Consider the following 18550-nt stretch of genomic DNA (forward strand, 5'->3'; position numbering starts at 1 on the left):
GGCGGCGGCTCCTACTCAAAGGCCTGGTGGAAGAGCTCCGTCTTGCAGGCCATGTGGAACTGAGAAAGGTCCCGCAGGGCCCGGATCTGCTCCGGGAGCTCCTTCCACCAGGTAGGAGCCGCCACCAAAAATGCCCTGGTCCTGGTCGCCGCAAATTTAACATCTCTAGGGCCTGGAATTTCCAGGAGATGACAACTCCCTGACCGTACTGCCCTTGGGGGAACATATGGAGAAAGGCGGTCCCTCAGGTAGGCTGGACCCTGGCCATAAAGGGCTTTAAAGGTCAAAACCAGCACTTGAAGCGAATCCGGTACGCTATTGACAGCCAGCGCAGCGCTTTCAGCACAGGCTGAATGTGGTCCCTCCTCGAGAGACCCATCAACAGCCTGGCTGCAGCATTCTGCACTAGCTGAAGCCTCCGGATTTGCGACAAAGGCAGCCCCATGTAGAGAGCGTTACAGTATTCTAGCCCTGAGGTAACTGTCGCATGGATCACTGTGGCCAGGTCCTCACGGCTAAGGTAGGGGACCAACTGCCAAGCCAGCCGAAGATGATGAAAGGCCGCCCTGGCAGTGGCTGCCTCCTGGGCCTCCATCGTTAAAGAGGAGTCCAGGCGCACACCCAAACTCCTAACCTCCAACGCTGGTACCAAAGGCACCCCATCAAAGGTCGGGAGAGGGAGCCCCAGCCCTGAGCCGATTCGACTCAGGCCCAGGACTTCCGTCTTTGCCGGGTTTAGTTTCAACCGGCTCAGCCTGAGCCAACCAGCCACAGCCTGTAACGCTGTAAGTTTGTTCAGGCGGAGCCACTACAGGCGATCCATGGCTTCTGTGTTAAAGCATCTGCTTTGCATGAAGAAGATTCCAGGTTCAGTCCCCGCCACCTACATGGATCATGGAGTAGATGATGTGAAAGACTTCCACCTTGGGATCCTGGAGAGCTGCTGACAGTCGAAATAGACATGACTGATCTAGACAGAGCAATGGCATGATTCAGTATAAGGGCTGCCAGGCCTAAGCTGAATTAAAGGCTGGCAACCAGCAAGAGATTCCCCAGCCTGGCAACCAGCAAGAGACTGCGCGTGTGAAGACATGGATGGGCAGCTGTGGGTGATGGCATGCCATCACTTCCTGAAAAAATCTGGAAGTGACATCATACCTCTCTAGGAATAACCAAAAACTCTACTGTAAAACCATAGATGTTTCCCCAGGAAGTGTTATCAGTCCTCTTTAGGAATCACTGAAAATTATACAGTTTTGCCAAGGAGTTTCCAGCAATTCCTGGAGTGGTGTGATGGCACTTCTGTGGTTTTCCTGGAAGTGACATCATGCCAGTGGCCTGATGGCTAATTTTAAAAATTTTCTTCTGCCACTTTTTGATCAGTGATCCCTCACTGATCCCATGGGACCAGTAACCCTACAACTTCACGTGATCATGTGGGAGTCCATGGTAAAGTACATGAATCACACGCAGTAGGTTTCATGTTCAATCCCAGTTCCAGATCTAAAGTAGCAGGTTTTGGGCCCTGCTAGGGTCTCTGCTAGAGGCCCTAGTGAGCCACTTAGGCTTATGAGATTGCCTGACTGTCTCCAGGCCTCTGCTGCTACTCTTCACTCCAGCAGAAGCAAAAATTGGGGGTGGGCTGCTGCATGATGTTGCAACATTACTTCTAGTTGTACCTTGAAGTGAAGTCAAGACAGTGTAGGAATTCCCCAAATATCTATGGTTTTTCCATAGAGATTGCAGAGTTCCTAGAATGCCATGACGCCACTTGCAGCTACAGCCAGAAGTGATGGTGTGTGACATTGCTCTGCCTTCCCCAACCCTAGTGGCAACCCTAGAGCCACTATAACCGGAGGAGACAACACACAACTAGATGGATCAATAGTCTGACTTGGTATAAAGCAGCTTCATAGGTTCATATGCTTCTGGACCTCTGAATTCACCTCCCTACATCTCCTCCTCCCTCTCAACATGCGGTGAGGTTGTCCAGCATCACTATAACATCTTTCTGCTTACACAAGCTTCAGTGTGGCATTAGAAAAAGATCAGCCATTTCTGGGCTGCCTGTGGTGTGTCACTCCTATAGACAGCTGCTTTCAGACAGTTGTGAAACAGCCAGTTGTTTATCAGTGGCAGCTGGGGGAATGGACAAGCAGCTTGACAAGGGGAAAAGAATCTGTTTCTGTTTTGCAAAGAACACCCCCACCCCCCGGGCCTTGCTCATCCGACTTGACTAACCAGTAAAGTCTGATGAGCACTGAGCAGGCTTTGCCCATGTTTTCTGTCCTAGTTTGTCCTAGTTTTCTGTCATTCCATGGAGGCACAGTCAGCAGCTTGTTAAAAGATGGAGACAAGTTAGAGAGAGATTGAGAAATAATACCTGGGAGGGTTTTGGAACCAGGCTTAGGGGTCAGTCCTCGGGCTTGAATAATATCCACTTCCAGTTGTCCATTTCGTTCTTGTAACCCAATTTCCACATCCCCTGGCACAGAAAGAGATAAGATCAACATCGTCGTCATCATCATTGTCGTCATTCCTGCCCGATATGAGGCAGGGTTTTGGTTTCATCTGCTGTTGCTATTTTTTGTTTTTATTGTTTGTTGGTTTTATGCTATGAGCCACCCTGAGCCCATTCCTGGGGTAGGGCAGGGTATAAAATAAATAAATAAAAATTTAAAAATTACATATAGACAAATGTCGGATTGTTGCCGAAGGCTTTCATGGCTGAAGTTCATTAGGTGCTGTAGATTTTCCGGGTTGTGTGGCCGTGGTCTTGGCATTGTAGAACCTGACGTTTCGCCAGTAACTGTGACTGGCATCCTCAGAGGTATAACACAGAAAAATGGAGTACTGTATACCTCTGAGGATGCCAGTCATAGTTACTGGCGAAATGTCAGGTTCTACAATGCCAAGACCACGGCCACACAACCCGGAAAATCTACAGCAACTAAATGTCAGATTGTCCAAATGAAAAGATCTCAAGAAACTGCAACAAGTCCTCTGAACAACTGCAGAGACTCTAAAGTACTGCAGTCCTCTCCACCGAGTTCCCAGACCATCACCACCAGAAAGCTTGAGCAATAAGATAACCCCTTCTCTCTTCACGCATGCATGCCAAACCACCAAGACCCTATGTTGGTCAGCATGCGATTTCAGGGTGATGCCCAACACTAAGACAGCTACACTTTCTCCAGAATTGCCTTTGTGTTTTATTCAAGTGTTTTGTTTGTTATAGTTTGAAAGACAGTTGCATTTGAGAAGTGTTTTCTCTTTCTGGAGATGCAAAGTATCAACAGAAGAAGAAGAAGATGAGATTGGATTTGTACCCTGCCCTTCACTCAGAGTCTCAGAGCAGCTTACAGTCCCTTCCCCTCCCCACAACAGACACCCTCTGAGGTAGGTGGGGCTGAGGGAGCTAAACTGCTTTTAAGAGAACAACTCTGAAAGAACTTGTGACTGACCCAAGGTCAGACCAGCAGCTGCATGTGGAGGAGTGGGGAATCAAACCTGGTGCTCCCAGATTAGAGTCTGCGCTCTTAACCACTACACCAAGCTGGCTCTCTCAATACTGTCGGTTGCTGGAATGTTGCTGTTGGTTAGCTGTTGGTTGCTGGACTGTATTGCTTATTCCAGTTCTGTTTGCAACCAGTGTCCAGCTGCTAACTTGGGCTGCAGCAGAACTCAAAAAGGAGACCATGGCCTGGATCCGGACTAATGTTTCTGTCCAAACCATGGTCTCCATGGACACAAGGGCGTCCACCTGCAAAGCATGCCTCCTCTCACGTGCAGCAGCCGGAAATGCCCCCCCTCAGTCCTGTTCCTGGGGGTAGACAAGAAAACCGCACTCTGCATGGCAGAAATCCTGATTCCTGTGGAAATGTTCATCTGGATCCATCCCAGTACTTTGGCTTTCGCCCTTCCCTTTCATGCTCCCCTTTTTGAGCACTCTAATGAACCTCCTAGTGTGGAATTATTGTACACGACATTTTCATTGTATTGATCATCTCAGGAAGGCTCAAAATGGGACTTTGAAAAATACCCTCTGAGTTCCTGGGGTGCTGGATTTGAACCTCTGTTGGAAGTCATTTTCAAGGGCACTGCTTGATATTTTACAGACTGTGGGTTGCAAGCCCATATTCATTAAATGGTAGGGCTTTTGTTCTTACCCATGGAGGTGGTGGCCAAGGTCTGACGGCCAACAAACTGTGCCGGCCCCATGCTTCCCAGGAAGTCGCTGAATTGGCCAGCCGACGCCAGATGAACTCCATTGAAATTCAGGCTGCAAAAGAAATTGGTTGGGGCAAGTCATTTATTTCAAGCTTTTACAATGACCCAGCAATTAAACAGCCTTAAGTTAATTGGATATGTGCATGAAATGAAAAGCTATTTGTATGCACTCTGGTCTCGTTGATTTCTACACTGGTTTGTTACATGTCATCCATTTTCAATTCCCCTCCGTCGCTTTCAGAGCACGTGCTAGTGTAGTTATAGATAATTACAAACAAACCGTTATCATCACAGAAAATCAACATGGAAAAAAAAGCCTGTAATCTTTTTCTGTCCCAGGCGTAAGTATTTCCCATTCTTCCCTTCTACATATGCGGCGGGGGGGGGGGGGGAGAGAACAATTTCTATCCTGCAGGGCTGAGTGCTAAGCAATTAATTTTTTTGCTAGTTTTGCACTTTCTTTCTTTCTTTCTTTCTTTCCTTCCCCTGAGGTGACTTTTGGGAGGGATTCTAAAGCTGAACAGATTAGCATTTCTCTTTTTATTCTCATACAAAATACAGCAGATTAGGGCTCATCCTCTCCTCCGCCCTCACTGCGAACCAGAAGAGATCCTATTCAGAAATGAAAATAAAATAATAACAAAGTACAGGGAGCCAGCAGGGTCTAGTGGATGAGGTGATAGACTAAGATAAGGGAAACCTGGATTTAAATCCTCACTGGGTGACCTTGGACAAGTCACTGTAAAGGGAGGGATCATAGTTCAGTGGCCAAGAATCTGCTCTGCTTATAGAAGGTTCCAGGTTCATTCCTAAGCAACTGGACTGCCCTGCCTGTTCTTGATGGGCTTCACCTCTCTGTTTCTTTCGTTTACGACCTGAGCCAAAGACACCCAGTACTCTAGTCTATGGTACCCTTTGAGCATGAGCCATGGATCAATGGCACAGCACATGTTTTACATGCTAAATGTTGCAAGCCCAGTTCCTGGCATCTCCAATTCAAAGGATATCAGGTAACTAGGAAAGACTTTCTCCCAAGACCCTGGAGGATTGTTGTGAGTCAGAGTAGAGAATACAGCACAAAGGTAGACTGATGCTCTGATTTATAGAGGTGTTTCATCACAGAAGTCAATGTTTTCACACTTCTTCCAGCAACCATGAAAGCACATTCATATAAAATGAGATAAGAAGCTCTCGTTTTTTCATTTCAGCAGTCATCAAAACTGTAGCATAGAGATGGATGCGACCTTGCAGGTCATCAAGCCTAGTCCTCTTCTACCAGCAAGAAACTTTAAATGCTTTAAACAAGTCATAAGAGCATACCTACATGTATACACGTCTGGGTTGGAAAATACCTGGAGACTTTGGGGGTGGAACCTGACAGTGGATCTGGGAGAAGGTGGGGTTTGGGGAGGGGAGGGGCCTCGGCATGGTACAGTGCCCTAGAGTCCACCCCTCAAAGCAGCCATTTTCTCCAGGGGAGCTGACCTCTGTCAGCTGGAGATCAGTTGTAAAAGCGAGAGATCCCCAGGTCACACCTGGAGGCTGGCAACCCTAGGGTCAGTAGATTGTTTCATCCACATGATATGCATACATGTGTATTGCTAACCTTCAGGTATGGTTGCCAGGGAATGTTTTTGAAATGGGTGGCGAAGTGATGTTGTGTGACATCACTCCCATTTGAAGTGATGTTAACAACACTCTAGCAATTCCCCAATCTCTACAATAAAAACCACAGTGGTTTGGAGAATTCCTGGAGCCTTATGACAGCTCTTCCAGGTACAACTGGAAGTGATGTTGTACTGTTGCATACCTTTGCTTACCAACCACCCCCATTTTTGCTCCCACTGGAGTAAAGAGCAGGAGCTGGGAGTCAGGGCTATGAGACTGCATGCCATAACAGGCAATCTGGACCAGACAATATTGGTCTGTTGGTCTCTTTTGTGGATTGGTTGGTTGACTGTGTCAAAACTGTTGGTAAAAAGAGTAACAGAGAAATATTATGGAGGTATATGGGATCAAGCTACAGCTGGATCAAGCTACAGCTGGATGTACAGATCAATGTGCATTCCTCAAGTCTTCCAAAGAAAGAACCATTCATCTGACAGAGAGGTCAAGAACAGCAACATCCAGCAGTTATAGCATATCAGGGATTTGTTGTTAATTAGTCCCTTGGTAAAAGATGCCTCTGAGCATATAGAGCACAACTCTATGGGATGTCAGAAACAGGTTTGGTTCACTCACAAGGAAGTCAATAGAACACAGCTTCACGATGGACAGCAGACCATGTGTCACATCGGTTGTGAAGCTGGATCCGTGCCAGGGTGAGAAAACCACACTGATTTCTCAAAATCTCTACATTTGGACATACCCTAGGCCAACATATTGGAAGTCTTTTAGCAACCAATTGCAGACGCCGATTTTGTACCATGCAGTGATGAAGCATTAGTGAATGTTCAACAAATCTGTGGACAGATTTATTACAGAGGAAATAATTTTAAGAGGCACTGAACCGTTGCATTAAACTGGCACGTGTTCCCTGTGGAGAAGTATGTAAGAGTGCCAGAAAGCCGTAATTAGGCCTATCATGAATGTGTTGCAGCTTCTGCAGGAAACCAAGGAAAGCCATGTGAGAAAAAAGAAGGGCCTTCTGGTCACGAAGCAGACAAGGCTGATAAGTCTTGGGGCGTGAATTTTGTGTATCTAAGAGTGCCAGAAAGCCGTAATTAGGCCTATCATGAATGTGTTGCAGCTTCTGCAGGAAACCAAGGAAAGCCATGTGAGAAAAAAGAAGGGCCTTCTGGTCACGAAGCAGACAAGGCTGATAAGTCTTGGGGCGTGAATTTTGTGTATCCATGAAGACAATAACTGATATTAGACTGGCTCTTACCCAAATAGATTCAGGAGGGGTAGCCGTGTTGGTCTGAAGCAGCAGAACAAAGTTTGAGTCCAGTGACTCCTTTAAGACCAACAAAGTTTTACTCAAAGTATAAGCTGTCATGTACAAGCTCACTTCCTCTGACAAAATAGTTACTGAATGTGCACGGATATTTGATTTCTGTGTTTGACCTCCAGTGACACCTGATATTAATGGTCACATACAGCACTGGTTCCAACCGGTACAGTTTATGCCGGCTGAAACGCCCCGTCTGAACACACCAACTGTGTGAAATGACCATAGCATTTCACTGTATGAAACCCCATCCATGTATCATTTTGAGATTGGGCCAACAAAAATAAAGACAGGTTGCTTACCTGTAACTGGTGATCTTCGAGTGGTCATCTGTGCATTCACACCAAAAACCACAGTGGTTTGGAGAATTCCTGGAGCCTTATGACAGCTCTTCCAGGTACAACTGGAAGTGATGTTGTACTGTTGCATACCTTTGCTTACCAACCACCCCCATTTTTGCTCCCACTGGAGTAAAGAGCAGGAGCTGGGAGTCAGGGCTATGAGACTGCATGCCATAACAGGCAATCTGGACCAGACAATATTTGTTGGTCTCTTTTGTGGATTGGTTGGTTGACTGTGTCAAAACTGTTGGTAAAAAGAGTAACAGAGAAATATTATGGAGGTATATGGGATCAAGCTACAGCTGGATCAAGCTACAGCTGGATGTACAGATCAATGTGCATTCCTCAAGTCTTCCAAAGAAAGAACCATTCATCTGACAGAGAGGTCAAGAACAGCAACATCCAGCAGTTATAGCATATCAGGGATTTGTTGTTAATTAGTCCCTTGGTAAAAGATGCCTCTGAGCATATAGAACACAACTCTATGGGATGTCAGAAACAGGTTTGGCTCACTCACAAGGAAGTCAATAGAACAGAGCTTCACGATGGACAGCAGACCATGTGTCACATCGGCTGTGAAGCTGGATCCGTGCCAGGGTGAGAAAACCACACTGATTTCTCAAAATCTCTACATTTGGACATACCCTAGGCCAACATATTGGAAGTCTTTTAGCAACCAATTGCAGACGCCGATTTTGTACCATGCAGTGATGAAGCATTAGTGAATGTTCAACAAATCTGTGGACAAATTTATTACAAAGGAAATAATTTTAAGAGGCACTGAGCCGTTGCATTAAACTGGCACGTGTTCCCTGTGGAGAAGTATGTAAGAGTGCCAGAAAGCCGTAATTAGGCCTATCATGAATGTGTTGCAGCTTCTGCAGGAAACCAAGGAAAGCCATGTGAGAAAAAAGAAGGGCCTTCTGGTCACGAAGCAGACAAGGCTGATAAGTCTTGGGGCGTGAATTTTGTGTATCCATGAAGACAATAACTGATATTAGACTGGCTCTTACCCAAATAGATTCAGGAGGGGTAGCCGTGTTGGTCTGAAGCAGCAGAACAAAGTTTGAGTCCAGTGACTCCTTTAAGACCAACAAAGTTTTACTCAAAGTATAAGCTGTCATGTACAAGCTCACTTCCTCTGACAAAATAGTTACTGAATGTGCACGGATATTTGATTTCTGTGTTTGACCTCCAGTGACACCTGATATTAATGGTCACATACAGTAATATTTATTTGTAGGTGATTGATGACATGTAACAGTATTTCATATTTGGCTACTGATCGCTGACAGGCAATGTCATTTTGAACAAATGCACCAGGCAGGCAACAGTCCAAGATTTCATACTTTATACCCGACAAAAATCAGAACTACCAAGAGATACCACTGGCCCCTTCCAAATTGTATTCCATTTTAGTAACTAGTTGCTAATGGACTTTTCCTGTCAATTCAGACAGACCCATTTTAGTAACTGGGTGCTAGTGGGATTTATTTACCTGTTCATACAAACCAACTTGTGTTGGGTTAGCAAAGCATGGTTGAGATGGGTTTTTTGAAGGGAATGGCTTTTTTCCCATTTTCAGCCCCTTTGTTGTGCTTCTGAATTGCTGTGGTGTGCTGTTCAAAATGTCCATAGCATTCCCTACAATGCTGGTTTCCCCCCTATCCTTTTTCACCACACGGTCTTCCTCAGACTATTAAAAAACATTCTAAGGTGAACACTATAGTGCTAAACCGCTATAGTGCTGAAGTGCTGTAGTGGCACCATTGAGATGCAGTGAAAAAGGGCGGGGGGAAAGAGGCACTGGGTGCCTTCATTTGCAACGGAATAGGTGCCGGATGGAATCAGTGTACTTACCGGCGTTCACACGGCGAACATCTGCCTTCCGTCCCTAACCGTTACAAAGAGCTTTACACTGTTGTATTCTGCCACTAGGTCCCCAAGTGGTGGTATCCTGAGTGCAATGGTTGTAATCGTTTTACCCAGGGCTCTAGTCGGGGGGGAGCTCTCAGGTACGGAGCTCCGGAAGAGAACCTCTAGGGGGCGGGGCGGTCACGTGATGAAGCCCCGCCCCCTTCTTTACCCCGCCCTCTGCTTCGATCCTCATTCCGTTTGGGAATGAGGATGAAGCAGGAGGGTAAGTAGCCGGGCCTTCTGACACACTTCCGGTGATGTCAGGGGGTGTGGCCTTCTGTCACTTCCGGTGATGTCAGGGGGCGTGGCATATGCAAATAAGTTATGCTAATGAGTTATGCTAACAAACACCGAAAGAAAAATGCTAACTACAAAAATAAAGAAAGAGAAACTAACTAAACGCAAGTTTAGCAAAAAAGTTTGATACTTAGCAGACCGAGGCAGAAGGCGTCCTACCAGCGCGGCGGTCAGAAGAGAACTGGCGGGATCTGCGTGCCCCTCCTTGGTCATGCGCAGTGGAGTCGGCGCGTGACCTGGGAGAGGCGCGAAAATCCCTTTTTGCTAGCTATCGGTACCGAGAAGGTTCAGCGCAGGCGCAGTGTATCCCAAGGGTGTGATGCACAGAGACCACGAAGAAGATCATCTAGTTTAGAACGTTAATGTGAAAAGGGCCATCATGTCAAAGGCATTCACATTTCAAGGTAGTAAAACTGAATGTTAAATTAAGATTTATATTCAGGAGCTGGGTGATTTTGAATATCTGCAAAAACTACATTTAAACTTTAGTTCTGAAATCTGAATCTTCTTATGTTGCAATCCTAATAACACTTTACCGGGAGTAAGTCAAACTGAAAAAATGGGGACTTACATCTGACTAGAACTGCTTGGAATTGATCCCTTAATTTGGGATCACATATCCTAAAATATACCTCATATTATCAGAAGCTAAGGAGCAACCGAGGAAAGAAGGTGGCATGGTGTATCCTGATCTCTTCAGATCTCAGAAGCTAAGCAGGGTCACTACTTGGAAGGGAGACCACCAAGGAAGGCAATGGCAGACCACCTCTGCTTCTCACTTGTCTTGAAAGCCCCTTGCTGGGGTTGTCATAAATCAGCTGGGACTTGACAGCACTTTACACACACAGAGAGACACACACATGGAGAGGTGAGAGGTGTTATCAGCAGGCTTAGACACAGCCCCGTAGCTAGGAAATATTTTGGGAGGGGGCCTGCCAGCTAATTAAATGAAAGTACAGTGGAGGGGGTAAGTTAGAGCACTTTGGAGGCAGCCCAAGGGAGGGGGCCCAGAAGAAACACTAGGGGGCCAGGCCCCGTGGGCCCCATGTTAGCTACGGGCCAGCTTAGACATCTTCTCTGTGGCCTCTGACTGGCTAGTATCGGAAAAAGAATGTTGGAATAGGTGAACCGCTGGTCCCATCCAACTCTACTCCAAGACAACCCAGTAAAAAAGAGCTCATCCTTCTCAGATTTGGCCTCTGTTCAAGAGCTATATTGGCATTGGCTGGCCTTTTCAAAGGCCTAGATGCTGGAGCTTCTCTTCCTCTGGTAGCCTTGCTGTCTTGGTTATATGGGAGTTTCCTCCAGCTTTCTGCCACCTCTTTGAAGTCTCTTCCTACCTCTTCCTGCCTGTTCAATAGTCTGGAAGCTGATTGGTTGCTGCTTGCTCTCCTTTGATCCTTGCTCTTCTCCCTTTCCAGCAGCTTGAAGAGTTTTTATGGACTGCATGCTGGGCATCCTGTTGTCTACACTGATTTTGTAGTACTGACCCATTCATATAAACTTCTAGTTGGATGACTGGCATTGGCCACTGTGGAGCTTGGAATGGCATAGCTCCTAACATTGTCAGCCAAATGCCACTACCCAATAGTTCGGCATCTTTCCAGGGTTATATGATTCAGCCTTGTGTTTATCAGCACATGCAATCTCCAAGTCACAAGCACAATTCTGCCTCAACCTAGGAAGAAGCTGCTAAGTAACAAATGTTTGCTTACACTCAGTGAAAGGATGAATGAGTCAACAGAGAAGATCTTTTTGCCAGAGCAGAGGAGGGAACCACTGCTGTGCTATTTTATATACCACATTACAGAAAATATTAACACATAGTGCACTGCCTCTGTCAGACCTGGAGGAAAAACTGCGCTTTCTATACAGGCAAGAGAAGGGTACCAAACCGTTGCTGAACTCGACATAAACTGCTTTCCTGGCTGTCAGGAAGGGGAAAATATAATCTCTCTTCTTCTATGACCTCTGCCTCCTAGCCATTATAATTAACGATGCTCCTGTTACCTCAGCATGTTAATGATTTTAATAAAATTAGATCAGATGGCTTTTTGAAACAGTACTTGACTCTTCCGCTGAACTTCATACAGCTGGCTGAACCCGCCCTGGGCAGCAGCCGATGGACCAATATGTGCTGTATCGCTGGAGGTCAAAGTCAGTGGAGGTCAGCCACAGCCACAGCACTGCTGCAGTCAACACCACAAAAGGTGAAGCTATGGGAGACAGGCAAGACAGATGGACAGGCAGGCAGGCAGGCAGACAGGCAGGCTCAACTTCCATGCAGGCAGGCACAATGTTCCTTATTGGAGATTTGTTCCAGCAACTTTTATACCCACAACATGCACTGCTAGGAAAGAAGAGGGCAGCAAGTCTTTCCAACCAATTTGCACAACCCATTCAAAGTTTTGCATCTACACAACAACCAGATTTGCTAACCGTGATTCTCTTTTGATAGTCGCTTCTACCTCCCTGACACTTCTTTGAAGCTGTATTTTTTCTGCTCCCTTTAGCTTTTACTTGTCTCGGTTTCCTCTAAAGCATTCATTTCTTCACAGAACATGACTAAACAAATGCAAGGATTCTAAGATAAATGCTGGACAAAAGCTCTGCTCCTTGCACAAACTCAGTTTACCTCCAAGGTAATCTGTTTCTTTTCGTTTTGTTAACAAAATTTATGCCCCATGGGGGGGGGAGGTGATTTGCATAGCCCAGGGGTCCCCAATCTCATTGAGCCTGTGGGAGCTTTTGGAAATTTGAGAATGGTGAGTGGGCACCACCACAAAATGGCTGCCATGGGGACCAGTGCCAATCACAAGATGCTGGAAGGCTGCAAGCCAGGAATCCTTCTATAATGGAGGCAAGTATTTCTGAATGGGTGTTCCTGCAGACACAAAGGTGCTAGGAAACCCAGAAACGAGGCACCATGGTGTCCATGGTCACGACAGTAGGGAATCACTTGGGAACATAAGAAGAACCACTGGTCCATCTAGTCCAGCATCCTGTCTCACACAGTGAGCACTCAGTTCCTCTGGAGGCCCAACATCAGGGCACAGAAGCTGAGGCCTTCTCCTGATGTTGCCTTCTGGTGCTGCAATTCAGAGATTGCCTGCCTCTGAACATGGAGGTTCCCTTTAGTCATCATGGCTAGCAGCCATCGATAGACTTATCCTCCATGAATCTTTCTAATCCACCCTTAAAGCTGTCCGTCACTGTGGCCATCACTACATCCTCTGGCAGTGAATTCTACATTTTAATCACTTGCTGTGAAAAGACGTATTTCCTTTTGGGTATTCTTTTCCACTTGTGTAGCCTATCCACATTACCACCTGGGCCTGCATCACTGGCACCCTGAAGCAGTGTATCTCAAAAAAGTAAAGGAAATTTGGAAGGCAGGTCCCACTTCAAAATCTTTGAGAACTACTGACTTAGCCACATGTCAGAAGGGAGAGACTGGTACATGGCACTGACTTCTGGATTCTGTAAGGATGAGCATTTTTAAAAAGAAAAATCACCTTAAGTAAGGCCTTTCGGTAAGAGAAATGATGATGACCAAGGAGCACACTGAGAAAGTCAGATACAAAAACCACAGATGATTTAATTCATCAAAGTGTCTATCGAGTTAGAATAACAGACTTCTGGCTAAGGACTTGTTCTCTGAATAAGGCTTAGAGGACAGAACATTTCAGGACAGGATTAATTTATATGGCGTCTTCAGGAAAACAATGACTATGGGATGTTTCAAAAAGTCAGTGACTATGCAAGGAGAAATGGGCCATTATCACATCTTAAACATATAATTACCATCTTCTAGGAACCACTAGCATCACCCTAGGGATCCCTGTGCACAAAGCCAGAGGTCTGTACTATCAGTTTTGACAGCTGTAGGTTTTATTTATTTATTTATTTATTCACATTTATAGCCTGCCCTTCCCAGAAGCGGGCTCAGGGCGGGTAACAACATCATTTATACAAAAAATGCTTCTTAATAAAATAACAGTAAAATTTAAAACGTCTTCATAAATACTAAAATGGTGGTCACAGCTAACAACAACAACAACAAAAATTTCCCTGGTTTTGGGAGGTTCCTGGCCGTAGCCAGGGTTTCAAATACATGCCAGGGATTGAAGCTGGGGCCTTCTGCAAGCCAAGCATGTGGTCATTCAATGAGACACAGCCTCTTCCATCCCCACTTCCCTCAGATGATGATACGGCATCAGTCACTTACAGAAGGACACAGGTTCAACCCCAAGTATCACCAGTTGAAGGATCTCAGGTAGCAGGTGTTAGGAAAGACCTTCTCCTGCCAGAGACCCAGAGAGCCACTGCCAATCAGGGTAGGCAATACTGAGACCAGCCACTGGTATGATTCAACATAAGGAAGCTTGATAGGTTTTATTTCTCTCATCCTTACCTAGCAGCTAGATCAGCCTTGGCCACCCCACTCTTCTTGTTAAACCTGATATGTTTACAGCCCAATGAATAACACATCATGTTTTCTGACTCTTCCTACATGTATACCACTGATGAAGTACCTGCTCAAAGATACTTTCTCCTTGCATTTGGTGGTCCAACATTTCCTTTTCCTCTTGCAATAATCCACCCATACACTTGAAGAAGAAGAACGTGCAGTCCTGACCTGGATAGCCCAGGCAAGCCCGATCTCATCAGGTCTTGGATGCTAAGCAGGGCTGGCGACCCTGGCAAGTATTTGGATGGGAGATCTCTAGAGAATACCTGGGCTGGGAGGCCAGAGGAAGGCTATGAAACCACTAGGAGTTGCCAGAAGTTGCTATGACTTCCAGGTATGGGGGCGCGCGCACGCGCACACACACACAGAATGCAAAAATAACCCACTCCCCAAAAAAGAAGATGCTGTCACGTTGCAACCAAATCATGACAATCCTATCCACAGGATGCACCAACTAAGAGATGAGTAGAGGTAGTTTGCCATTGTCTTCCTCTGCATAGCAGCTCCAGTCTCCCTTGGTGGTCTCCCATCCAAGTACTGACCATGGCCGACCCTGCTAAGCTCTGATGAGCCCCTGCTAAGCTGAGCTATTTGGGCTGCTCCATACACTTGACCTGCTTTTCAATCCCATTTTGGAAAGGAACAGTGGTTCAGATAGCTAATGAATGGAAACTGCTTTCAGTGAGGAATGCTTTGAAGAAAATCCCGAGTGGGAGCTGTTCCGTTCCAACCTGCCAACTGTAATGCATTAGTATGCAAACTGTATCTTCACACAGCTAAGTTTAGGCAAACGTATCATTAATTTCTTTTCTTGTCCATGTGGAGTTTGTGACCTCTTTTCAAATCTATTTTTAAATTGCTCTGGAGTTTTTACATGCCAAACACTGCTGTACAGTGCCAATGTTTTCATTTCACCAGCAGCCTGAAGACTTCAGTGTTTACTTCCCAGTCTCCTAAATTCCCCAAAGATCTATTGCTGCACACCTCCCACCCATTCATGTTGCTAAAACTGGGCAGAAGACAAAAATGTTCAAAGGTAGCATCCTTGTTCACTGTGTACAAAAAATCCTAGGCACTGCTACTTAAGAGGATCTCTGGGAGCAAAGTTGGGTAAAACTTTGCCCTGGGCCCTTCGAGAGCCACAGCCAAAACACAGTAAGTAGCCAGTTTTTGGGAAAGACACACCATAAGAACACAAGAACATCCAGGAATTCCACTGGGAGCATCTGAGGAGCTCCACCATCTTGGCTCCTTGGGATTGATCATCTTCTAGAGAAGCCAAGAAGGAAGGGATTTCCTGATTAATTGTAATTCCTCCAAAAATTCCACTAGTTGCAAATCCATCAATAAGTAGTACTGTTTAACTATTGCTAATGCATTCTTTTTTTGTATGTTCCGTTGTTTTGAGTTGAACCGCTAATAGGTAGGTATATGAAATTGAGTGTATGTAGGCAGAGATGAATATGGATCATGTTCCATCTTTTCAATGTTTTGTAGGTTTTAATATTTATTTACACCATTTATAGTCTGCTTTTCTCACTGAGACTCAACGCAAACCACACAGTATGAGACAATTTAAATCAACAAGAATGGGAAAATGCAATAGGGTTTGAATTTCCAGAAATCTGAAAAAAGAGCTGAAACCAAGCATAATCTTCAACCTGACTCGTTAAATGATGCACAAATTACATAGCAGGATCATACTTGGCAACCGGCAGTATGTACTATACACACCAGTACAGTCCATAGTCCCTATCTCTTTACCAAAGCATCTTTCCGAAACATTTCATTGCAGTATAGCCCCATTACCTGTGTAAAAAAGCCTCCTTGAGTAATTCAGGTTCACATAGAACAACGTTTGAGTCCAGTGGCACCTTTAAGACCAACAAAGTTTTATTCAAGGTATGAGTTTTCATTTGCATGCACTCTTCCTTAGACACATTGAATTGGAAGTTAACAGTCTATATGTATAGGCAGAAAATGAACAGCACATTAGCATACAACATAATGAAGATGTTTTAACAGATGCAAAGACCAAACAGGAATAATAAGCTCAGTTTATTTGGTCACCATTTGTTTAGATTTAATTACAGGGGGAAACACAGTGAAGCAAATAAATATGTCAAAATAGGAGACTTGCATTTCACTGTACCTGGGGAAGTGTGCATGCACATAAGCTCATACCTTGAATAAAACTTTGTTGGACTTAAAGGTGCCACTGGACTCAAACTTTGTTCTACTACTTCAGACCAACATGGCTGTCACACCCAGATCAGGTTCACATAGTTTGTTGAAAGCCAGGAGGGTGGGAGCCTTTCTGATCTCATCAGGCAGGCCCTTCCGAAAGTTGGGGGCCACAACAGAACGTGTATGTGTACAGATAGTTGTTGATTCTGCCCATCTGCAGAAGGCCCTGCTCAGATAAGTGAAGTCATGGTGGAGCATAGGTGGAGAGATGACCCTGCAGATATGATGGACCAGGCCAACGTAGGACATTGTATGTCATGGCCAATATCTTGAATTGACCCTGGCAGCTGATGGGCAGCCAGGGCAGTTACTGCATAATGGGAGTAATATTCATGCTCTGCCTAGTTCCTGAGAATAACTGAGCTATGGTGTTCTGCACCAGCTGTACCACTCTGTATAGATCTCCAAACTGACTTCGAGGGGAGACCTTTACAGAGTACATTAGAGTAGTCTAGTCTCCGTGTTATCATGGTATGGATCCAGATGGAAAGATTGGCCATGTCAAGGCAGGGGCCCATGTTCCACGCTAGAATGAGTTGGAACAAAGCATTTTTACAGGTGGATTAACTTGCTTTTCCAGTGGCAATGCTAGATCCAGTATAGCATCTAGGTTCTTAACCAAGTCAGCAAGAATCAGCTGAACCCCACTGAAAATGGGGAAGCACAGTGTCCTTCAAGATCTCTGCCTGCCCAACCAGCATCACTTCCATCTTGTTTGGATTCAGTTTCAGCTCGTTCACTTCCAACCATTTGACCACAGCAGTCAAGCAGCATCTCAGAAGACCTATAGAGCTGAGTGTCATCGTCCACATATTGATATCATCCAGTTCTAAAGCTATGAATGATTTCTCCTAAAGGCTTTAAATAAAGGATGAATAACATGGGGAATAAAATTGTGCCCTGTGGAGGCCCACGAGACAGCTCCAACATTGAAGATAGCTGGTCTCCAATGGCAACCCTTTGAGTCCAATCTGCAAAGAACAGTTTAATCCAGTCCAAAGCACATACATACCGATACCTACTTCTGACCAAACGTCTCAACAAGACAGCATGACCTAGTATATCAAAAGCTGCAGATAGAGCTAGTAGGAGCAACAAAGGAGCATGGCCTTTGTCTACATTCAGATGAGGGTGATCAACTAAGGCTCCCAGGGGCATCTCTGTTCCATAGCCTGGCCTGAAATCAGACTGAAAAGAGTGCAGAACACGTGAGTTATCCAAGAAGATCTCGATCTGATCTGCTACTTCTCTCTCAATAACTTTCCCTAGGAATGGCAGATCAAAGAACGGGTGATAACTGATGAAATAATTTTTCTGTAGGGATGGCTTTTCATGTAGTGGACAGATAACCTCTTGGAGTGGCTGGAGGAAAAGTGCATCAAGGGCTCATTAAGGTGGTCCTTAAATGATTTTAGCAGTCAGGATAAGCAACAACCCTGTGCATGAGTGGTGGCCTTCACAGATCCCAGGTTCCAGTCAACACCCATTGTAGTAACTGGGACAAAAAGGTCATAAGCAGACCAGATGACGTATTCGGTAACTCTTCTCCTTGGGCCATACTATATGTTTGGTACATCTGTTTGACGGGGGGTAAACACTGAGAATCTGTTTGATTGGGGGGGGGGATTGCAGGTAAATTATTTTAATTAATTAATAAAACAAAAATAAGGTTTCCCCACAGTCACTAACTGGATTCTTCTGGGAATCCCACAATCAGAACATGAAAGCAATGGCCCTCCCATGCTGCTGCCCTTTCTGCAACTGGAAGACAGAGATATACTGTCTCTTATTTATTTATTTTTTATTTATTTAACCTTCGATTTGGTACCCCGCTCGAACCCCTAGCAAGGGGTCTCTGAGCGGCTTACAGATATTAGTGGTGCTAGTCACCCTTTTCCCCTAACTAGGGCCACAATGTGTAGGGGATGGAGAACCTACCAGCACCCCCCTATGGCGGTCGTTGTTCTTTCTTCCGTTGGCTTTTGGCTTCGGCTCGGTCGGGTCTCCGGCTGGCAGGCGTCTTTTTCTGGCGTTCGGTATTTGATGGTGGCTGTTCTCTTCCTCTTCTGTGCGCGATTCCGCCTGCTTCCGGCCCGG

General features: G+C 45.5%; 1 protein-coding gene across 1 annotated transcript in view; it reads right to left on the minus strand.

Annotated features, from left to right (window-relative positions):
* RIMS4 (regulating synaptic membrane exocytosis 4) overlaps positions 1-18550 on the minus strand; it is a 118637-nt gene that overhangs the window by 2363 nt on the left and 97724 nt on the right. Inside the window, exons 3-4 of the mRNA XM_015421657.1 lie at positions 4170-4282; positions 2384-2485 (exon numbers count right to left, since the gene is read on the minus strand). Of these exons, the coding sequence (XP_015277143.1) occupies positions 2384-2485; positions 4170-4282 (215 nt within the window). The remainder of the gene's footprint in view (positions 1-2383; positions 2486-4169; positions 4283-18550) is intronic.

This window comes from Gekko japonicus, unplaced genomic scaffold (assembly GCF_001447785.1).
Source record: "Gekko japonicus isolate JY-2015 unplaced genomic scaffold, Gekko_japonicus_V1.1 scaffold2289, whole genome shotgun sequence".
In the NCBI taxonomy this organism is placed as follows: domain Eukaryota; kingdom Metazoa; phylum Chordata; class Lepidosauria; order Squamata; family Gekkonidae; genus Gekko; species Gekko japonicus.